Here is a 24,417-nt window from a genome sequence, read left to right on the forward strand (position 1 = left end):
AGCAACAACTCCGTGATGCTGGAAGCAGAGCTCTGCTTCAATGAGTATTAAGATTTCTCTGTATAAATCTGTAACATAGTAGCGTGAACATTTTTTTCAAGCTTGTGGTATGTTGTGTGTTCCTGTTTGATACTACTACAGTAAATGACAAGTAGAACTGTATTAAATTACCAGGTATAATGTCTTCCAAGAGTGTTTTTTTTGTTTGTAGTGTTTGATTTTTTTTTCTCCCATTCGTGATGTGTGAGGATGGAGTCCAGCTGATGGCTTTGTAATAACATGCTAGGATAAGTTATTATCCAGACTAACGGACTTTGGATTTTTGCTATCTCAAGGAAAAAAAAAAGGTTTTTATCTTCCTGTGATATGTGTGACCTGTCTGCCTATAGCTGTTTCATCCTACATATTACCATATGATTCATGTAAAGCCTGGTTTGAACTGGGAAATATCTTGTCCTAGTATATGCAATATCCAGTGGGAAGCTGCTCTGATCTTGTCTGAGAAGTATTCACTTCACACTGCATCTTGTTCCATATGTATGCTGACCAAAATCCATTTTCCAGCAGCAGTTACTTTTCTGATCAGTTTAAGATGTGCTTAGCCAGTTATTTCCCTTCTCAGTTTAAAATACAACATCAATCTGGTTTCAGGGTTGCAGATAGTGTTTTTAGTGCAAGTGAACATCTTGTTAGAGATGCAAAGTGAATTTCCTGTACAAACACAGGATCGTTACTTCTCTTTGAATTTCAAGGAAAAAGATGGAGCTCTTGGTCTTCATATGCTCCATTTGGTTAGTTGTTAGTACATGATGATATGATTTCCTGTGATCTTAGAGGAAACATGATAACTTCTTATTTTATCAACTAGTAATTTTTAAAATTGATTTGGATGTTTGCAAAGTAAATTCAAATAGTTTCTAAAACATTATTTTTTTTTCTTGAGCCTTCCTATCAATAAATAATATTGCTTGGTTTGTCTGTTTTTTAGCTCATGTAAAGATTGCTAAATGTATTTTTTTGTAGGTGACTGCAACTTATTTCTGCTTAATTTATGTCCTGTGAAAATATGGCTAATATGATCTCTCTTGGGATCCTATTAGTTAAACTGGTAAAAATAAATTTTTTTTACCATCGGAGTGAATGAAACTTAACCTCTTTCATATTATGTATGTCAGTGGAAGGGAATATGTCTCTCTGAGGGTTTTTTTTTTCACATTTTCCTACTTCTGTAGTTATGCTCAACTTCCAGTGAAAGAGCTGAATATGCCTAGGGAACAGAAGCCTTTGGCAGAAATCTGCCTGTCATACTGGTGACAGTTCTGGGAATAAGGAAAGAATTGAAATTCCTTTCCTCCGCAGTGAAGCAATATTTTACAAGATTGTATAAGTTAATAACAAAATGTGGTGTTGAACCTCATCTTTAACTTCACAAATGAAATGAATTTTTTTAATAACTTGATTTTTAAAGCATTTTAGCTTTGGGTATCCAAGATGACCCTGATCACTGATTTGTACATCCTTTTCCAGTGGTAAGCTTGAGACAAGCTCTACACAGGCTCTATCCCAATCTGTCTCCTGGTACTTCATAAGTATGAACTATGACAGGCCTAAGCCTATTTCACTTGTTCTCTATGCACCTGTGGCACTCTGTTGTTTCATATTGAGATGACCCATGTTCTGCAGCTGTTTATACCTACTTGTCAGAACTGTTCTCATTATGCTGCTTTAATGTTTCTGAAATGCTCAGCTGACAGCAATTATTTTTCATTATTCACTGGGAATGGTTTTAGCAGAAAGGAATTTCTGGTTAAAAAGTGTTTTAATTCAGAATACTAAAGAAAGAAGCCTAAAATCCATGCACAGGAGACTGTATGGGTAAGAATGCATCTATCAAGGCAGCAAAATGGCTTCCTGCTGCTGTGTCGTATTGGGTTTCTTTCTGGAAAATAAACAGAAATCAGCCAAAGTGTACTTCTCCTTTTCAGCAGTTTCCCCCTGCAAGAGCCTCCTTTGATATTCTTTGTCAAATAGCTTAAACTGAAGATTTAAATTTTTTATTAAAAGAATAAAGCGACTGCATATGTTTTCTTCTGAAAAATGGGTGGTGTTAATTTTTATTTTCCCCTTTCAGTTCAGTAAGTAGTTCTCTTCTGAATGCTGTAGTTGAAATACTTCACTCAATGTACTGGAGTACAGCTACTTGTGCTTCAGAAACATGGTGATGTTTCACATTCCTCAGGTGAGCTACGTGACTGAGCACAGCCCTTCCCTTGCTGATTCCTCTCCTTCAAACAGCCCTGCCCGTTTCCTGGCAAGTGAGGCTGTTGCATTGCCAGCAGGGAAGTACCTTTTCCACCTTATAATCCTTTGCTGAGCAGGTCCATCCTTTATGGAAGTGTAAAATTTTGGGTTAGAGGATGTTGTTCCATGGTTTTCTGGACGATGGCGTTAGTCTTAGGAGATGAACCAGTGATGGCTGGTGACTGTCTACAAAGGCAGTGGTAAGGAATGAGGCAACAGATAGTTACCCCCATGGTGACATTTTAGGTAGGTGAAGGGAGGGGCAGGTCTGTCGCTGTTCAGCTTTGGGCAGTATTTAGCACTGCCCTGCCAGGCAGTGCCTGTGTGCCATGACTCTGCTGATAATGATATATCTGCCAGGCCTGAGTGATATTTTCTCTTACCTGTCTTGTTTGGCTTTCTCTTCTCACCTTGTTCTCCCGTGGCTCATGCCTTGGTAGGCTCTACCAGAAATCCCTCTTTGCTGTGTAAATCCACTGTGGTAAGTTCCTGTGCAGTGCTTGGCTCTTCCTTGAGACACTTTATTATGTTGTGCAATTACAGCTCCAGAATTCATCTTGCCTCGTTTCAGCAGGGCAAGATCCAGGTCACTAGTGCTGCCATGGCACTTGGAAGAAGCAGCTGCGCAATGTTTCCTGAGCCCGGGCTCCACAGCTGCTCTGCCTTGGGGCAGGCAAGGGCTGTGTGGCACTACCAGCTTCGCAGTGTGAGGGTGAGGAGGAGGAGCTGCCATTTGGACCTGACCCAGCCTGGTGGTGGTGGACAGCAGAAACAAGTAGCTGCACCAGCACTGAAGGAAGAGGGAGCTGCGCCTTCATCGCTTCCTTTCCTGCTGCTTGAAACGCCTGCTTCAGTGGGAGCTATGGCATAGCAGCAGTGGCTGTGACTGGACTTTCCCTGTACTGGGGCTTGGCAGGGTCTATATAACCTTAGCACTGGTGGTTCTTTGATGCCTGCAGAGCCCTGAGGTGTCTCAGCTGAAGTGCTTCAGCACTGGTGGCTTCTCGGCCTCAAGAACCACTTCTGTAGCCACACCAAATATTTTAAAGGTGGTGTCCTATAGCAAAGTAGTGCTAAAAGTCTTGCTGCATTATAAGATAGTGTTACATATACATTTAGTTTGAGTTGCCTTATGGAAGCTATAATTTCCCAGCTTGAAATTCTGCAATATGTATCATCTACCGAGACACTCAATTGAGAAGATACTGTTCAGCCTGTATGTGTATACAGTTGTCACTGTTTGATGTCTTGCACCTTTTATTTGTATAGCTGTAGATAGTTCTCTGTGTAGATTCAGGTTCCACCAATGCAATATATAAAGACACTTCTCATTTTAAACCTTATCTTCACATTGAACACTGAACATAATGACTTCTAGCACCCAAATTGGCAGCATGCATGGGGAATCATGGTAACTGGGGTGTGTGCATTGGTGATAGGAAGGAGGATCAGCAATACTGGGAAAGTGAAATAATGGGCGCAGGAGACAGGCCATGAGGCTGGAGTTCTTAGCAGATCCTCATTTGGTTTAATCAAACTGAACCTAGCTATCTGTGTGTCTTTAGAATGCCAGTCTGCATGATGTCAGATGTTTGCTGTTACTGTGAACACTATAGTGATAAAGTCTAAATGGTGAATGTACAAGTTTCAACACTACAAACTGCTGCTGTGCATGTAGATGTGATGCTTAAGGCAGTTTCTGGGTGTTAAAATCATATAACCTTTTGGTGTTTAGTTTCTGTAGGACCATTAAGGTTGTAGAACTGGTTGACACTGTGAATTACTGGGTTCACAGCTACTGGTATAGTCTCAAATGATCTCTTCTGTTGTGTACATCCTGACAAAGATTGATTACCACTTGCTTTTTTTCTAGGCAACTGTTTTTGTTTGGTTTTTTTTCTAGAGATTTCTGGCTGCTTTGACCAATAAGTTTGTGCTTTATGGCTGGAGTTGTTTTATCAATAATCAGGGGAGAGTCTTTGCCTCTACAGTGGGCCACTAGTTACATGAAAAAAGTGTTGTGTTGCTTACAGCTTTGGCTGCTTCATTAATTGTGATGTGGTTAACTTTACCTGAAAATGTGAATATTGGTTCTGTGGTGTTATAAAATTGATCTGTGAACATGGCAAGACTGCAGGAGGAAACAGTTGCATTTCTGGTTTTGCCATAGTGATGCCATGTGAGACTGGTTCTTCTGTTCCTAAACATCAGCTTTTCATTGGGATTGCTGTTTAAATGTTGTCTGTTTCATTAACTCAGGTCTTGAATTTGATTTCAAATAATGATCTTGCAGCCCCCGATGAAATAAATCAGAGCAGTGTGCACTGATCAGGGTGTTTGGGTGTTTTGAAAAGTCAACTACATAAATTTTCACACTGTGCATGCAAAACTCATGTTTGCTTTTGAATGTAACCACTCTGAATGTGGTTCCCCACTGCTTTATTTTCACAGCAGTCCATTTTGCAAAGATGCTGTCAAAAAAAGACTTTGTACTGTGCTGCTAAGTGCTATAGAACAGCCTAGAGAGAATTATTAAATCAGACTAATGTCTGGAAAAAATGGAGTAGATAAGACCTGAGCCTGCATGTGAACAATGGGGTTTAAAACCAATTATGGAATAGAGACTCACTGAGGAGCAACAGTTTGTTTCATTGTTTGGGTGAGAAAGCATAGTAATAGGAGAAAACCCGTGCTTAAATATAAACTGTATGCTATCATATACTTCATGTCCATGGAACAGACAAGTTAGGGTTGCCAGGCACTTTAGTTTTGGTACTGCTTGTAACTCAGCTCGAGTTGGCAAATTTAGTATTCTCTGTAGCTTTTCAGTGTAGATGCTTTAATCAGTCTCAATCTAGGTGTTCTTATTTCGGTCCAGTGCTCATCTGTCTGTGGAGAGGATGTCACAAGACCTTACAGGACAACTTAGGCACAAACAAAAGGAACTCATTAATAAATTTTCTTTGGTGGTTTGGGGGTTTTTGGTTGGGTTGTTTTTTGGTTTTTTTTACATAATGCAAAATGGGAGGAGTGGTTAGATACTTGGTGATGTGAGTCACGACAGAATTTGACTGACAAGTGATGAAATTGCTTCTATTTCCACTGACAGCTAGGAGGTTTTTTGACAGCTCTATGGAGTTTGTTCTTTGTTAATGTGACAACAGCTCTAATGTAATTAAAATAATTTCTTAAGTGCTACATAGAAATTAATTTCAAAAGGACAGGCAGATACTAAGGTACTTAATATAATCTTTGCGTGTTCAGTTGTGTTAAGAACATGTTCAGTTTATTTTGAGTTTTGTTACTGAGTAATTTTTGCATTTTTCTAATAAAAAGGTGAATATGTGCTTCAACAGACTTGAAATTATCAAAACTGCATTTTGGTTGATATTTCCCTCCTCAGACCCCCCTTCCCTTGAAATGAGAAATGTCAAGGTCAGATCAAAACCTTGTGCTGGTTACTGAATTTCTTAATTTAGGGTTTTTCTAAGAATTCTAGAATGTGAATATTAAACCCGGAATAACATGATCTGTACTTGCTTTGCTTTTGTTAGGTAATGCTTTCCTTAATAGATGTTGATTAAGTGGGTATGTCCCAAAGTTAATGGCTGGATCAGGAGATAAATAGAAAAGTATTTGGTCATGTTAAGGTGCCTTAATATATTAGAAATGGGAAAAGGAAGTAGCATATTCGGGGTAGTTACAGGTTTCTGTAAAATGGGAACAAAATTGCTTGAAACTTGTTGCACAACAGTTTGCATGTGTTTGGTTTTTTGTGCCTTTTCACCTGCATGTCCAAAGGAAAGTTCCTGAATCTTGTGGATGAGGGAGAGTGCTCACTGCACTGCTCCTCATCTGCTGTGGACACGGTAGCAATGCCACCTTTTAGGGGGAACTTGCTGCAATGCTGTATTTACTTATTTTTTTTCAAACTTACTGATGTGCTGTTTACTTAGAGACTTTTAGAAAAAGTAAAACTTCGGTCTTGCAGAACACTTACTAAGCCTTCATTTTACAGCTTCTGAAATGAGAAGATGCTTTGACTTTATCAAAGACAGACAACTCCTCAGAATTTCTTCTGATACCTTTTTCTTTTCCCCCTTAAGATCGTGCTGGAAGCATCAGTACTCTTGATTCCTTAGATTTTGCAAGATACTCTGACGATGGCAATAGGGAAACAGACGAAAGAGTAGCAGGTAAGTTTTTTGTGTTTTAGGAATGATAGAATGTTAATTTCACTGACTTGTTGTTTCTAGCATAAGTGTATTTAAGTGAGCATGTCTGCAGATGACAAGACTTGACTGTGGTAGTTTAACTAGTCACTTGATGATATCATCATGTTTTAGACACTTCTACTATAATCACTGTAAATATTCAGGCAGGTGTACTTCTGTATGACTCCAGATGTCACTGGGGTAGAAACAAGCAGTGTACTTGAAAATTGTGCCCAGTTTTTGACCATAGAACAGTGTCTTGATATTGCTTACTGACTGCTACTGTTTAGCTGAAACATGTGCTGAAATATTCTACGTAGTAGTCTGTGACTACTACATGGGTGACAGCTTCCTGATGTAAGGATTTATTGCAAGTTCTCTCTCAAATACAGCTTTCATGTAGATCAAATAAGTAGTTCCAAACCCAGAGAAAATTTGGGGTTTACTCAGTTCCATGGATCTTCTTTGTTGCAAATCTTAACGATAGTGCTTTTTTTTCCTCTCCCATTTGTTTCCTTGACTGTATGAGATTGGTTTAAAGAAGTGACTTTTTGCCTCTTATTCTGAATTTAGGAGCCTGTGGCACTTTTCATTTCAGGATCTATTTTCTCCCCAAAGGCAGAACCTTCTCTTATGTTTGAAATTATTTTAGTAATCTCTTTTGCATGTGAGCTGTGCTTGTCTAGATCAGGGTTTTTTTCTGAGTTCAGATACTGAATTATTCACAGCTTCTACAGAGACACTCATTAAAACTCTCTAGAAACTGCTACAGAAATCTCTTTACTTCTTGACAATTAGTCCTGTTTAATATCATGAGCACGTGAAGGTTGTCCATGCTGTGACTTTTGCTCATATAGTTAAGCCTTAGGAAACACAAAATGATGCAAGCTGCTATGTCTCTGTTCCATGTTCTTGTCTCTACTCTGAACTACCACACTTCCTAGCAGAAGCACTGTAACGTTCTTAAGCAACAAAAAGGCTAGTGAAACATAGTTCTGTAAAGTGTCTTGATTCTGAGATTTCATCTCTGTCAGTCTGAAGTGGAAACCAGAATTGAACCAGAGATGAAACAAAAGTGGGTGGGAAAATCTCATTTTTCCTATCCAGCTAGTGTTGCTGAATTTAAGGACTGTATTAAACTGATGAACAGGAAGCAAATGCAGGTATTTTGGTTCTCTGGTCTACAACCATAGGGACTTAATATTCTTCAAGTTATATGGAAACTTCCAGATTCTTATTACTGTCTAGTTACTCTCTTTTTCAATATACATACTCCTTTTCAAGGAGGCAGTAGTTGTAAATACACAGCTAATCTTACAAACAAAATGTATTTAAGGAACCCAAGTATTTGTGAATTGTGTCCTAGGAATGCAAGGAAGAAACAAGCAAATTCCCAATTTTTCTTTTTCATCATCTTGGTAGATTTTTCCTGATTTTAATCAGTGTTTCTTGGCAGTAGTTTCACTGAGAGAACTTGATCTTTGCTTGGAGCTGTCTTTAGTAACTGAAATGGATTAGAAATGCCTATAGAAAGTAAAGACCAGTCAGAATTGACATCCAGTAGAACCATTAATCTTCTGATGGGACATTAATGGTAAAATATTATTTCCAGCACAAAATGAGTATATCTTAAAAATAAATATTTAATTAAGTAAATCCTAAAATAGATCAGCATTTTTTATGTTGATTGACTGCTATCATATGTAATTGACAAGGAAATTATATGGCAGGATGTTTGCATTACATTTCTGTGTTCCTTTGGAGATGTTTTTCAGAGTTGTTAAAAGGAGACATAAGAACGTGAACAAAGCAAGATTGGATATTCTTTCTGGATGTTTGTAAAGACTCAAAGTTTTCCCAAATATCCTTTCTCCTTAAAATTCTGGTTCAGTCATAATTGCTTAAAATACTTTGGCTCAGTTCTGTTTCAGGTCATCTTCCTGAGCAATAAACTTCAGAAAACTGATAAGTATTTAATTTGCACATGAAAAAATTATGTCAGTAGAGGTTTCAAGAACTTTGCATATCCAGTTCCTTCTTTGAACAAACTCTGGCTTATAACTTCTGCTTTTGAAGTAGTTCTTAGCTGCAAATTCACTTTGAAACATAACTGGAAGTCCATCCTGCTCATTTTTTTCCCCTCAAATTCTTTCTTTTCAGAGAAGAGCTTTGATGCTTAGGAGATAAAATTGTAATCTGTTGTGAAAGCTTGAGGCCATGATCTAATAGTCATATTTTCCTTTAGATAATTCACAGAGTGAGGTTTGAAATGCCTTTTTGTAAATGCCTTTCTCATGCTGCTATCTTTGGTTTTTGCTGTTTGGACAGAACACATTCCCATATCAATTCCCAATGGAAATGAAAGATAGGAAATAAATGCACATCAGTCACTAAATGAAACTGGTAAACTGATTCCAAGTCAGAAAGATTTTAAACTGAAGTTAAACATACCTGGTTCACAAATGGTTTTAATCTTGCCAGTGGTAGAAAGCCCCAAATCAACAAATGTGCATATATATCATCTCAAGCTGCCATTTCCATTTTCCCTTTATGATAGCGTTAGACTTAGCTGCCATATTATTTATTTTACCTATCCCTAAATTCCTGGAAATACCTAGATAGACTCTTGTTTGAAATTGGTTTCAATATTTCAGATCTGTTAGTCCAGTTCATTCCATCTGGCATTAAAATAAAAATTTGGCCTAAAAGTGAACATGTTTGAAGAGTTGGTAGGACCTTTATACTTGGGGAATCTGATCAAAGGAAGTTGAGTCTCTTCTATAATATTATCATTAGCTTAACTGGAAAGATCCAAGTCACAAAAGCCAGTCAGGATGTGGACAAGCATGACAAAACTAACTGCAATTTAGAAAACATCAATTTTCTTTCTTAGCTGCCTGAATTTAATGAAAATGAGAGCCATGTAACAATTTGGATAATGTATTTGTAATCCACTAAGAGTTTAAAAAAATATACTTACAGCTTTGCAATTCACTAGATGGAAACAACTTACTCTCTAATACTGCTAAATCTTGAATCTCAACTCATGTAGTAAGTGCTTGAAACCCTTGGTGCTAAGATAAACTCAGTACTGAAGGATTTAATAGGGTTGGTAAACCTCCTCCAAATACTCATTTTTGTAAAACGACCAGAGAACAGAAAAACCTGTTACCTTCCTGTGGAATAAGTACACCTAACTTGAAGTTAAATAGCCACAGCATTTGGTTTAAATAGGTCATCTGACATTCAGTCTAAGGCACTGAATCTTCTGCCACATCTTGAATTGACTGTGTGCACAAGTGTGTTATGATCTAAACCCCCTACTTTCCATAATTCAAAGTCTTTGTTGCTGCTAACCTGCCTTTGGCATCTGCTGTTCTGAGAATCTGATAACTGTAAAAACACATGCTGTGTTCTCAGTGATGACAAAATTAATTCTCATAGCCAAACTCCATTTCAGTCATTAGTGTTCTCAGATCTCCCTGTATTAGCATTGATTTCTGGCTAGACTAGATATCTCTGATTAGTGGAATAAAATGCTGTCCTTGTCAGGATTAGAAGGGAAGAGACAAGTTCAAAAACCACTTGATCATTTTGAGAATTTCATTTATCTAGACTTAGGTTCATGGTTTCTGTTTCTCATAGAGCCTTTTTGTTTGTGTTTTTTTAATAAGTGCTATTGCTTTTGCACAGTAAAAATCAGAGGAAAATCTTTAAAAAAACCAAACCACAACAGACAAACAAAACTAAAAAAACAGAAAAGGCATCTCTAATACAGCAATCACTTGATAACATTATGTGTGCAATTTCTTCATCCAGAAACAGGTCTGGCTTTGTCTTCCCATTTCCTGTCTTAAGCCCTGTGAAGCAGTTGCAAACCTTTTTAGTTTCTTTCCAGGCTGATCGTCTGCAAGGGTTGAACCTGAAGACAAGTCTGCTGTAGTTGAGATCTTTTCTGTAGCTGGTCCTGTCTCACTAAGTTAAAAACACTAAATGAGACTACGAAGTCAAGTGTTGGCTTCCTACTATTAGAGTGGTAACAAATTCCCTGTTAGCTTGAGCTCTTATGCTGCTCATAATTTTTGTAGTGTGATAGTCATCTCTTCTGCTCTAGTACAAGTTCCTGGTTCAGATTTACTTGTGTAGTGTCCTGAAGTGTTTCACACCAACTGTGTGTACTTGTATCAGGACAGTGGGAATTGGGAAACCTCAGGTTCTGAAGGATGTTTGTGATGGTGGCTTCATTGCTAACGATAGAGAAGTTAAATTTCTCCTGATTGATGCAAAATGTGTACACAAATCCATCAGATGTAACAGAATGTCATGCATGTTTTAGAGGGCTTCATTTAAGACATCTGGAGTTCTACATTTACTTTGCAAGGAGGAAGAACTTGACATGACAGTTAAGGAACAAACAACAAAGCTTGTAACAGTATGGAAGTTTGAGGAAAGCTAGGTAAGCCCAGAGGACCTTGATCGTTTGAGCAGAACCTACTTTAGGAAGAAAATGTCTGAATGCCATGTAATAGCTTCACAACACAAAGCTACCCTTCTGCTGTTGTCTGAAGAACTTCATAGTGAAGTATGCTGAAGTCTGACTAGGTAATTCATATGTAGAATGTAAAATTATAGAATAATTGGAAATAATACTGCTTATACAAAACAAGTGCTGAATAATTTTAGAAGTACTGTTTATTTCTTCCACTCTTCGGCCTTGGCCCAAGACAGCTGCTGTTCATGTAGATCTCAGCTTGTTCGATCCCAAATTGCACATTGTTCTTTGTAGGTGACTTAAGAAAACATTAACAAATGTGAGTCAATAGAATAAGACCCTTGAGAACTAAATTTTTAAATTAAGCAGACAAGCTACCCACTCTTGACATCACTTCTCTTTTAAAGTGTATTAGATGAGTTGCACGAAAACCAGGACACTTAAAAATGGATAATCTGGAAACGTTGGTCCACTGCTTCATTGCTTGCTTGAAAGTTTCGCCTCTTCTAAGGAAGTCTAAATACATTTTTCACAGGGGTCGGTGTAACGATTAGAGTTCTTTCTATGAGGAAGAAGCAAGAGAGCCATTTAAATTTGAACTCTTTTCGCCCTCTCCCCAAAGGCAAACCAGATTGTTCAGAAATACTCTTTCCTTGTTAGCCAACCTCAGTGCTCTAAATTTCTTTCTCTGCTTTCCTGATGTAGGAGAGTATCGGTTTGGTTCTTCCCTTCTCTGGGCTGTCTGCAGCAGCACTTAGGTACATCATCCTTAGGGAGTCTCAGCTCCTTTACCAGGTGATGCAAATTCTACATGTTATCAGTTCAGCCAAGCATGAAGTTAAACTTTAGCTGGCTTTATCAATGCTGGTGGAGATGTAATTTCTCTGTAAGGTGTCTCAGCTTTGTGAGGGGAAGAAAGAGATCAGGTGATTTATGTTAAAAGTCAGTACTTGGTTACCAAGAAAGGGGTTAGAGGTTGCCTTTTTATTTAAGAGAATGTCCTAGAATCAACAAATAGGGATTTCATTAGTACATGTGTCAAGGTAAAAATCATTACATATTTTGGCAGATCACATTTCAGAGTAATTTCTAAACTAAAGAGCTTTTAATCATAGTTTAGCATTTGATTGAAATTGTTGCTATTTACAAATATTTGTGCTTATATACAAAAAAAGAAAACAAACTTAATAAAAGTTGAATTTGTGACTGACTTGAAAGCCTCAAGGTTTGTATGGTGACATTAATAGGACTAGATGAGGTACAAGTGTAACAATGCTATGTTGTAGTAGAATTATGTGGCTGTTGTGATAGCTATGAAGCAACAGCTTCTCAAATATACTGTGTCCGGAATCTTCCACTGTGTAACAGAGAAACATGCAGCAGAGTAATTTACTTTGGAGGTTCAAGGGGTGAAGTCCTAAGGACTTAGAATTTTCAGCATCATCAGAGTTCACTAAAAATTAATTCTTGCCGTCTGACATGGGTTTGTCTGACATGAGTTTTTTGGCTTTCTATGCCTTAAGACATGTCTTATTCCTATTTTCCTTAATGGGATTCCTGATTTTTTTTATAGTTTGTGTTGTTTTTCTAACTTTTTTCATTATTTATATCATTCTAGTGCAGGGCACTCCTGATCTGCAACTGTTCTGGTCTTTAAAAATATATTGCTAGAGTAAAATGTTAATGCATAGCCATTTCCATCAGAAAAATTGCTTAATTCGATTATTTACAATTTTCAAAAACCTAGAAATTAGTAATTTACTGCTTAGAATTTTAATTGTGAATTAGTAACTCAAATGCAAGGAAGTGCTACAATCAGGTATTTTACTGTGAGAGCATTTTCTAACTTTGTTGCACAGAAGTATTTGCAGATCAGCATTGCTGAATACTAGAGATTTTTACATATTTTATTCATTTTATCCTCAGTTGTGCTTTTGTATTGCTGCAGTAAAGTTCTGTGCATCAAACAAGTTATTTCATGTAGCAAATGTGGTGTACTGTAGTTACTCCTGCAGTTTTTATGGATAAATGCAAACTGAGTGAATCTTTTTTCCATTATCATTTCCGTGTTCAAAAGAGTCCTAGTAACAGATGCTCAAAAGATGAAACTGTTTTATTTGCAGCCTTCAATGGCATTTCTTACAAGCAAGAGCCAATGCAGTGTTTCCACCGTGCATTGTCCTCTGTGTAAACATCTCAAAGTGCCATGTAAATTGTTTCCAGGCAGTGATTATAAATCTCATCAATTTTGCGTGGGAATAAAGTAGACATTAACCAATTTGGAATAGTTTATCCAACACTTCAGTGAGGTAACTGTGCTGTGCTCACCTCTTCTAGTTAAGTATAAGAAACCTTGTTTCTGGTAAGTGTGTATTTAAGTGTGAGTAGATTAATGTGAGAATTAATGAAATGCCTTTATTTATCTGGTAATACCATGAATAAGACTCCCTTAGATGCTGTAGCATCACTTAGCTTGTAAATGGCTACAAAAAGAACATTTACTATGTTTGGCAAAGGCACCGGTTTTAAAATTTGAAGCCACCATGCATGTATGACCTCAACATCAAAACACATGAAACCCCAGTGCAAATAAAGCACCACTGGCCCTTTTTGGAGGAAACGTTGGAACGTGAGAAACAGTAACAGTGACCAGGGGAGTGAGAAGGTGAACTAGGTAATAGCAGCTAGAATTATGTATCTAAATTTTGCATCTAAAGCCAATTCTGTACTTTGAAAACATTGTATAGAATCACTGTAAACTTTTAATAATAATGGAACAAAGACTTTTTTTTTTTTGTTTCAAACTTCTTTATAAATACTGTAGAAGAGCTGCATTTTTTGTTTTTTTTTTTTTTTTGGTCTTGTGCATCTCTTCAATGTGTCCAACTAAATTTAAAATCTTAATCAACTCTAGGGTATTCTTAAAACCCCATGGCTTTTAAATAGAGGTTTAAAATCAGATTTTTCTGCAAGTATGTTTCAAGATCTGTCACTCAAACTACTGCAATTTCAGTGTATTACTTTATTTTTTATAAAAAACATCTGTAGTCTCAGTAGGACAGTACATTCACTTCATGGTTTAAGCTTTGCTACATGGAGACAGCTTCGTCTGCTTCAAGCACATATTTGCTTCATTTATATCTGTCCTCTGATTGCCCTCATACTCCCCTTGCCCCAAGAAATCAAAACGTTTGACACTATCAGCTCCAAAATATGATCCCAAAACCCTACAGCGAGTCCTTGTCAGACAGCTTGAAATTTTGACGCAGCTAACTTAAGGCTAATGAAACTATGGAAAACGTTCACCAGTTTGCTTTCAGACCAACTCTGCTGCATGTGTTCATAAGTTCCATGAAGATTGCATGCTTTCTGTTTAATACAAACGGTATCTTTTTTTTCACACCCATCCTTGCTTTTTATATTTTATTTTTGTTTCCCTTGCCTTGGTTGGATGCCTGTGTGTGTTTAATCCAAATCCCTGTCCAGTCCTGGAGTTTGAACTGCGGAAAGCCAAGGAGACCATACAGGCCCTTCGAGCCAACCTGACTCAGGCTGCAGGTGGTGTACATAAACCTTTTCTTAAGTCTCTACTTTGAACAATGTAGAAGTAGCTGAGCTCATCCTCTCTGAAAGAGTAAAATTTAGTGACTTTTTTTTCTTCCCCAGAAAATGAAGTTCCTTTGCAGGAACGAAAAAATTATAAATCAAGTCCTGAAATTCAGGTAGGTGGCTGGTGATCACTGAGCTTTGCATGGACTTAAAGATGGATATGCTTCTGTAGTTGGAAGGAGGATGAACCAAAGATGTAGTGCATTGTTTTCTTTTTTTCCAGGAGCCAATCAGACCTCTTGAGAAAAGAGCTCTAAACTTCCTAGTTAATGAATTTTTATTGAAGAATAGTTACAAGCTTACATCAATAACATTTTCAGATGAAAATCATGATCAGGTAAAGTTTGCTTGTGGGTTGTTTTAGTTTTTTAATACACCTGTTCCATATTCTGATCTTGTCATAAACTCAGGTGAATTTAAATACGTCTTGTGCATGTAGTTCACTTCATGTATATGACTACTGTAAGAGTTAAGTAGATTAGTTAGTATTTTTATATATGAAGTATGATTTGAAAACACAGCAGTTTGAGGAGTATTTTCCCAAGATTTGTAAGAAGGGGACAGTGCTTAAAGGGAGAAAAGAAATTAAGTACTGTGAGTTACAGGTACTTACTTACTTTCCTGGGTTCTGATGGGACATGCTTTCAGTTAAACTTAAGTATCTGAATCTTGAACATAAATCATACTTATGATTCTTAAATCATACTCAACTGATTTGAGCAGGATGTACAGTTTATCCATTGGTTGTCTTCTCCTAGACATATATATGAGTATACTTAGTCACCCCATGTCCCCATTGAATGGGGCACAGAAGAAGCTCTCAGTAATAAGGTGTTATCTTAGATCTTTTCAAACATAGCTAAGATGATCAGTTTTATGTCTCTATTGGCTTCATTTGATGGGAAAAATATCCTCAAATGTTTGGAAGGTTCTAATTAGATTCTGACTGTTTCCAGGTAAACAAAACACCCAGTAACATCAACACCCAGTATATATTCGTGACAAAACTGGAATATTGCTGGAAGAATTAAATACTAAGCTTCACTGGTGTTTCCATCTATAACTGTTCCTCCTATATTTTTCCTGCATTGCATTTCCTAATCTGTAAAGCAAAGAGGTTGTTCCATCTCCACCTAAGATTTGAGTGTAACAGTGCTAGGTTTCATACAAGTACTTGTGAGAATACAGTCCCCAAAAGAGAAAAGATGAATAATTTATCCTAACTTTTTATCTGTTCTCAACTGAAAATGTTTTATGTTGTGGAACAAGTAGAAAAAAAAAGCAGCCAGATTACTAATTCTAAAAAGTAAATATAAACATACTGCAATTAACATATAGAAAGTGCATCTTTTTCTACTTTATTGGCATAATTCTATTAGAAAGTAATTTTCTTCAAATAGATATATGTAACCACACAATTGACACAGTTATGGTCAAATTTCACTGAGAATATGTACCATCAGCCATCTGCAGAGTTACTTGAGCTGTTTTGGACATCAGGAAGGATTTCTTCATGAAAAGGGTTGTTGAACATTGGAATGGACTGCCCAGAGGGATGGTGGAGTCACTATCCCTGGCAGTGTTCAAGAAACGACGGGACGTGGCACTTAGGGCCAAGGTCTTGTTGACAAGGTGGTGATCAGTCAAAGGTTGGACTTGATGATCTCAGAGGTCTTTTCCAACCTAAATGATTTTGGAATTCTGTGATTGTCTGCTTCTGGGAAATTACAGCTGTACTTTTAAACACAATGGAAACAAAACCAATACCTCTGTCAGTACAAAGCCTTCTGTCAACTGCACTGGCTTCTGCTAGAACTTGAGCAATGTTATTTCTGATTCTAAAAAGTGTTCATGCCCTAGAAAAAAAATTAAATTTTAGTCTCTGTGGTTTTGGAAGGTCCTGACCTTAGTATGTTACCGAGCTCCTTTTAGGATGAAACTGCTTTGAGCTGTGAAGTGGATCCTTTCTCTACTATTGTTTCTTGCTCTCTGACTTAAGCTTTCATCTGTTTTACTACAATACAGTCTTGATGTGATTATTCTTTACTACCTGAAGTCAAATGAGGAAGAGAAACGAAAGTAGAATGAAGTCTATTGTATGTTTTAGTTTCTTTTATTCCTTTGAAGGATTTTGAACTTTGGGATGATGTAGGATTGAACATTCCAAAACCTCCTGACCTGTTACAACTCTACCGTGACTTTGGAAACCATCATGTTTCCACAAGAGATGTGGTGGATGCATCAGTTGGTGTAGAAGATGACGAGTTAGAGGCTGATACTCCTATACTTGGGACTGTTCCTGTATTTGAAACGGCACCACAGTCAATAGAAGTAAGACTGTACAGAAGAAATGCTACATCTAATTGCAGCACTGTTTATCTTTATTGTACTAAACTCTTTTGTTTCTATCTTGTATTTAGCAATGTTTAATAGTGCAAAAATTAGAAGATCAAATTAGTGTGTTAAACAGTGAGAAATGGTCTTTGATGGAACAAATCCAAAGACTTGAGAGGTATGTACTTATCAATCTGCTCGACTGCTGATAAATGTTGGATAACTTCTCAATGTTGTTTAGCACATATATGAAAGCATACAACTTATATGTGTAAAATGACTAGGAATTCTTCAGGACAGGGCAGTCTTTCCTTTTTGATGCGTGGTAACTATTTTCCTCTTATTACGTACATAATTTAATTTTTTACTCTGTTTTGTTCTTTCCCTGTAGCTTCTTTATTTATTCCTTTGAAAAAAAGATTCAATTCTGATGTGTTTTATGTAGGTTTTCTCTTCAGTTAGCTTTATGCCACTCTTTAGTACCATGGTGTGTAGAACTTGCAAACACTATTAGAAGATGCTGATTTTAATGACTGATTTCAACACATTTTTTTCTTTCTACAGAGCAAGACTAGTAGAAATGACAGTATCTTTAATAGCAGCAAAAAAGATACTTAAAAAGTTTGGTTCAAAACAAATGGTTTTGTAAGCCATGGGGGATCATTCCTCTTAAGAGGTGTGCTAACACAGCATATGGGCAAGTGCACAATTTAAAAGTGGCTTTATTGACTTCCATAGTCACCAGCTCAAAGCCAGGTGGGATAGTATGTATTAATTCACCACTATAGTGTTTTAAGTTCTGCATCCCAGGTGGAGTTCCATCTCTGTGACAGTTTGTCTCAGAGCTCAGATTTCAGTCAGAACTGGATAACACTGTTGTTGTTGACTTGTTTCATTGATTCACTCACTCAGAGCACAATGTTTTTCCTACTACTAATTATTGACTAAAGATCTCAGTGAAACCGGTGCTTACTTGAACAGCTTGTGGGATACAAGTTATTTCTGTTATACTGGAATTCAAGAGGGAGCTCTCGAGTATATTGAGCTCTTCAATATGTTATCCTTATTTCTGTGCTGCAGTGAGCAGCATTCTCATGAAAGCTACAAAATATTTCATTCTTTGCTTTTCCTTTTTCAGTGAAATAGATTTTCTCAAGAATGAAAACTTTGCTGTGTCAACAGTTTATGGTGTAGCTCCCCATCCTTCTTCGAAACAAGTGCCTCTCACAGTCTCAGAGGACAATGGACGGTACTTGGATATCAAGAGCTCTGAGAATGATAATAAACGTGGAAACACTGAGGAACCAAGCCTTGCTTTATCAGCTGAAGTGGATTCAAGGACTTCTAAAGATGATATGCTAAATTCTGTACCCTGTAAAGAGACAGAGAAGCTGTCCTTGTGTACTCCATCAACTAAAGCTGCAGTCCACTTTGATAAGCCTAATAGGTTAGTGATGCGTTGTAAGCTGGAGTGCTGTAATTAAAAGTTCCTGTAAAGTGAATAGATATTTTCTTAGCAGTAGATGTAGATGTGTACAACTCCCTTAGAAGACCTAAGAGAGCAGTACAATTCTTATGTATATGTTAGTTATCCGAAAGGGTATCTGAAGACATTCTGCTTTTTTGAGTTTTGAATTTGAGGTGTCTTCCTTCACTGGGTAGCTATAATTCTTTTAATTAAAATAGGGTATTCATGTTGTGTTATGACTTCAAGACTGTGTGTGTCTGAGTGTTCTTGAGAAAGCCTCTCCAATCTGTGCAAGTCTTTTTGTAGTGAAGAGAGGAAGTATCTTGTTCATTAAGTGATAAATAAACCACTGTGTAGCCATCAGGAGTAACACGGACCACAAACTTAATGAGGGTATGTACAACTCGACAAAGATATGCAAGTAGATCACCTTATGATCTGAACTGTTGCTGTTTCTAGGGAAGCAGGCAAGCATTCTGCTTTGTATTTTGTCATTTCCCTTTGCGTTCTTCTGCTGGTGTTGATACAGTAATGTGTTGTTAGAATTATCTTCTGTCTGAAAATGCCAAGTAGAAATCTGTGTGGCATTCTATGCAGATGGAAAATCAGTGCAAGCTGTAGGGGGGAGAAGAAAAAGAGTAATTAAAAAAAGTTTTCACCCCTGCTAGTAATGAACTTCTCTTATAAACCCTAAGTATCCTGCTTTCTCTGGATTTTCTGAGCTTCTTGCACTGAAGGGGGCACTTCTTCAATGATAGATTAACTTCAGAATTGATAGGAGAAAGGATTTCTGAATGCAGTACTTTTGAGTCTCACAAGAGATTTCTGCTTTTAGCTTAATATACTAGTGTTTAACAGGAAAGTAAAACTCAGCTAATATTTTTCTGGTAAATGGTCAGTGGTTCCATTTACACTTTCCAGATTTATTTTCTTCAAAAAATCTTTCGTATTCTAGCTGGATATCTAGACTACGTAACAATCAAAGCTTACAGCTGCTGTACATAATTGCTATAAACTTGTCTGCCTACTTTCATTTGTGGCTTGTTGTAAGTTTCTTTTTGATCAGAGTAATTGGGAGTGCTGGAAGGCATTAAGTGCATGAATATTAGATTGATGGTTTGAGGATGAGGTATCCCCCAAAGGAATGGTGAGGATGGATATCAAAACAGGATTAAATCTCCGAGTGAGAAAGGAACTGAGTATTTCCAGTGGGATTTAGGATAGTAGTGTCTAAAAGAACAGCATTTGTTTTGCTGCTCAGAGCTGTTTTAAATATAACTGCACATGGATTTATTTGAAAAGTAGTTGAAAGAAGCTGTGAGTCCCCATTGAGTTCACTTCAGAGGTTCTCTCAAATGCAGTTCACTGCAGAAATAAGTAATGCATGTGTGATATGTGGCTATTTTTGTACTCTGCTTTGGGCTTAACATGTCAATGAAGGGTCAAAGAAAACCATATTTGATAGTGTTTTATAGATTCATATCGAGTACTAAGTTTTCTTCCTGGATTAAGCAGTTGGTTTGTAATAACACTAATTTTGTTCTCTAAAAGATATATTATTTGTTAGGTATTTTGAGATCTGTAGGAGATGAAGCACAGTAGAAGTGCTGGATATTTATTGATTTCAGTGCAGGGGTGGTTATTTGTAAAAGATAATTACTACAATTTATTCAGAATGTATTAAGAGGGATTTAAAAACTAAGACTCTAACGAAAAGGCAGGATTGTTACTACTGTAGCTAGGGAGTGGATTTTTGGCATAAATCTTGCCCAGATGGGAAGAGAGGATAGAAGAGCAAGTGAGGCTGCTTTGTGTGACTGCACTTGGAGCAGCTGTGCATGCATGCTGGCAAATGAGGACATGGCCAACACTGGAAAAAAGCCTCATCTAACAGATTGCAGTAGAAAGCACTAGCAGCCCTTGAAGTAGACTGCACCCTGTGTATTAATTCAACTAAATTAAGGTTTTTGGTAATTTGCACCAAATAAAAGGTGTTTTCTCTACATAGCAGTCCTGACTTTTGTGGTAAATTGACTCTTCTGTCCCAGTGTTATATGGAGGAGATAGTAGTGCTTTATTTTTGTGCTCATCATATGTTTTTGTATCTGAACATCTTCAGTACTGGCATTTGTTGGCCCTTAAAAAGACTTTGCACTGACTTGTGTGCAAGAGGCCTGGGACTTTCATCATTTCTGTCCAGCATAGCCATCAAGGATTTTACTAGGCTTCATCAAGGGGAAGTGTATTTTACTCTAGGAATAGCCAGCAGTCATAATGGGATCCACGCTGCCCAGACCTGAATTCTCCCAGAGGGAAATTCAGCAGCATATTGTCATACCTAGTTAGGTTTCAGTCTCTGCAAAATGGGAATAGAAGTTTGCTTTTCTGTAGGATTTTAATTAAAGTTCCAAATGGAGATGGATCTGACATTGTCTGGAAGTAACGCCAGGGTGAAGGACAGCCTAGGCAAAGGGCTGGCCAAAAGGCATTGCTGCTTTCTTAATGTTATGCTGCTGCTTTGCTGTGCTTGCTTCTGCTCTCCCAGTGTAAAGAAACTGTAAAGCCTTGGGTAGAGCCTGTAAATCTGTCATTCAAGAATAGTTTTAAAGAGTAAGGACTAACGTATTGCTGAACATAGGTCCTTTACAACTGGCTACCACTGAAGCCGTTTAGTAACTTTTTGAAAGTGAACCTTGCAGAAAACCAAGCTGGTTGGAATTAAAACATGCTTCCTTCATTAAAATTTCAGATGAGTTTTAAAACATATGCTGTCAAGGAAGAAACATGATTTCAAGTAATAAACATGAATTCTTATTTATTGTATTTTCTAAATAGTGAGAAGAGGAAAGCTGATGTATTAATCTGTGTCCTCCTGTATTAGTTTAGACAGTTTCAAGTAGAAACTTGGATTCTTAATGTGCTTTTTTGGTTCGAAAAGGGTGAATGGTGGTGTATTTACTATAGTGTTATCTTTCACTCTATTAGGTATATATAAATATACATGTATATGTCTGTGCACTCAGGTGCATTTTGAAGAGTTGAAAGCTGATACCAGTTTCCGCATTAGAAGAATTGTCTCCTCCCTTAAACTCGTATAGTGTCATTAGAGAATTCAAACAGCAGATGATGCTATGGGGTGAGATGCTTTCAGCCTATGTTTTGGAAGACAAATGTTGGTTTTCCTCTTTAAGCATAGTGGATGAAGCAGTGTTAGATGAGCATCTAAGTTAAGGCCTCAGATAAGGCAGAGGAAGCTGTCATTGCTGGGAAAAATAGGATGCTGCTGCTTGCCAGTTTAATGTAATGGACAGTAGTCCTTTTTTTGAGAATGTTCCTGCCACATTATCCTTGCTGGACAATTGTATTTTGAAACTCATCAGGGTTTTATATTTATGCTAAAAGCTTTTCATGGCTTTGGCTGCATTGGCTGGTGCTGTGTGTGGCCGTGTGGCAGTGCTTCCACAGGAGACACACATTGTGTTAGGGCTTAGACAGCAACTCCTGGTTAATTTTGAGGTTCTGGCTATGCATTTGAATCTAACCTTTAAATCCCACAGTGGTGGTTGAACAATCTCTGTTTAATCCTGAAGCTCGTAAGTGACTGATTGCTGAAATGCTTTCACGCAATGTGCAGAATCAGAGCATTGAGTAAAAATGTTTCTTGTTATTCCTGTGCCCACACCCCTCTGTTTGCATAATTGTATGCTTCCTCTTGTATTGCTAAAGCTTCCCTTTCTTTAGTCCTATTTTTGTCTGTGCAGCAGTTTGAAAGATGTTATATTTTTCAGAACTAAAAGTAACTTCTTAACTAGGACACTCAGGCTGTCTCTTTCTAGAAACTAAATACCCTAGAAGTCAAAGAAAATTTTAAAAAAACTTCTGCAGGATGCTTCACTTAAAACGTGCTTTCTGAGTGTCACTTTATCCTAGCAGATTATACCAGAGTGAAAGGACTTGTTTTGTCGCCTTTCTGATTTATGCCTTTCCTCCCCCCCTCCCTTTTTGATGATGTTTCAGGAAATTGTCACCAGCTTTCCATCAAGCACTACTGTCTTTCTGTCGGATGTCGGCAGACAGCCGTTTGGGATCAGAGGTATATTTCCCAGTTGATATAAACTAAAAGATTGCATGGCAGCAATAGTTAAACCAGCAATAATTGCTTTGAAATAAGACATGAACATATGTGCATGAAATATAAGAGATAAGGATACTTTCAGATATATAGCTTGAATATGAAAACTAGTGATAGATGTGCAATTATTGGGCAGTTTTGAGTCTCTACAAGTGGGTTCATCCTTTTGAAGTTACTGACAGATAAAAAACTTAGAGCTTAATGTGTGGGAGTAAATTAAATATTTTCTGCTAAATGATCAGTCTGCTGTAATCCTTATTATTCCTTTGAAAGGATATTTTTGTGTTCTTGTGCTTCATTTTTAAAAAAACAAACAAGCAACTTGGTTTTCTAGGTATCTCGGATTGCAGACAGTGAAAAAAGTGTCATGCTAATGTTGGGACGCTGCCTGCCTCATATTGTTCCTAACGTGCTGCTTGCAAAGCGAGAGGTGAGGAACCCTGAAATTCTGTATTTTATTTTTATCAGGGAGTTATCTTGTTCATTTTGATGATGTTGTGACTGATTTCATCAAAGTCTGTTACTTGCAATCATGTTCTTACTTTTGTGCATGCATGTCTGCTCCTAGAAAATGGTTTTACACCTCTGTCAGGTGAGTTCAGCAAACCTGCATGGTGTCCTAACCTTTCTTCCTTTGCTTAAGGCTCCCATTAGCATTCAGCAAGGCTGTTACTGTAGGTCCATGTTTGTGGTAGCACAAATACTTTTGCTAGAGAAGATCATGTTAACATGCATTATCAAGAGCAGAGGCTATAAGTTGAAACATGAAATTTGGTTTATTTGGGCTGTCAGTTTTGATAAGGATTAATGTTCAGGTTCTTTTGCAGCACTGTGTACTTCAACACAAAAATGATTTGAACGTCTATTTCTAGAAGCTCCATGTATCAGCCGAGATAAGGTTCATCAAAAATACCCCTTCGTAAGACAATGAGCAATCCTGCTTATATGTTTTTCTTTAAATTTAAGCTAAATAAAAACTATGAAAATGTGTTATTTTGAATGTAACTGAAGATGGTGGTTTGCATAGTCACTCATAGTGTATAGTATAGGAAAGGAAGACTGTGATTGAAGATGGAAAAAAGTGGCTGGTTTTGTTTTGCTGTGCTAAAAATATTGCACATTACCAATTGTGTAAAAATATAATAAAAAGAAAATATATCAAACAAAAATTGACACAAAAATTAAGGGTTTGAAGTAGCATAGCTAGTTGAGCAAGTTTTAGTCCTTGTTGAGAGGACCTACAGTATGGTAGACTTAGTAGTGTGTTTTGCATAAATTCGTTTTAAGGCTTTGAAAAATCTGCAAGAAATTTGTACTGATCCTGTAATCTAAAATTCTATAACATGCAGGTAATTAGCAGCAGCTGACATGGTGAACCTCAGATGTGTACCATGTTTTGGACGTTCATAAAAGGCCCTTTTTTCTGAGGGGCTGGGGATGTAACTGGGTGCTCTGGAAATGGTTCCGTTAATAACATTTCAGAGTAATTCTGTTCCTGGATCAGTGCTTAATTTCTGGTTTCTTCTTTATTCCTTTCCTCCCTTCTGCTTGGCAGGATGTGGTATTTTGGCTTTTTTTCACAGCTTGTAGCATAATCTGTGTGATGCGTTGAATATTTCTTTGACCTTTTAGGCTACTTCCTACTTGTTTTACAGTTGAAGTTACATTTGATGACATGTGTTTTTGCCTGAAATGAATCATCTGTTTCAGTTTAATTGAAAAAGCCACAAGTGAGAATTGGGTAACTGGATTGCACAGGATGCTTAATGTTCCAAGAATTGAAATTTGCTATACAAATACTTTTTTTAGTAGCCTGCCATCCGTTGGTATAACTATTGCAGTGTTCTTTCCATGTAGTAATGGAATT

General features: G+C 37.3%; 1 protein-coding gene across 1 annotated transcript in view; it reads left to right on the plus strand.

Moving 5' to 3' along the window:
* The first annotated feature begins 2,442 nt into the window (after window positions 1-2,442).
* The window catches only part of KIAA1468 (KIAA1468 ortholog), a 61,957-nt gene continuing 39,982 nt past the window's right edge, over window positions 2,443-24,417 (plus strand). Inside the window, exons 1-10 of the mRNA XM_009070910.1 lie at window positions 2,443-2,479; window positions 6,408-6,497; window positions 14,494-14,565; window positions 14,674-14,729; window positions 14,840-14,953; window positions 16,744-16,947; window positions 17,037-17,128; window positions 18,089-18,397; window positions 22,436-22,511; window positions 22,885-22,980. Of these exons, the coding sequence (XP_009069158.1) occupies window positions 2,443-2,479; window positions 6,408-6,497; window positions 14,494-14,565; window positions 14,674-14,729; window positions 14,840-14,953; window positions 16,744-16,947; window positions 17,037-17,128; window positions 18,089-18,397; window positions 22,436-22,511; window positions 22,885-22,980 (1,146 nt within the window). The remainder of the gene's footprint in view (window positions 2,480-6,407; window positions 6,498-14,493; window positions 14,566-14,673; window positions 14,730-14,839; window positions 14,954-16,743; window positions 16,948-17,036; window positions 17,129-18,088; window positions 18,398-22,435; window positions 22,512-22,884; window positions 22,981-24,417) is intronic.

The sequence above is a fragment of the Acanthisitta chloris genome, unplaced genomic scaffold (assembly GCF_000695815.1).
Source record: "Acanthisitta chloris isolate BGI_N310 unplaced genomic scaffold, ASM69581v1 scaffold9673, whole genome shotgun sequence".
NCBI classification, from domain to species: domain Eukaryota; kingdom Metazoa; phylum Chordata; class Aves; order Passeriformes; family Acanthisittidae; genus Acanthisitta; species Acanthisitta chloris.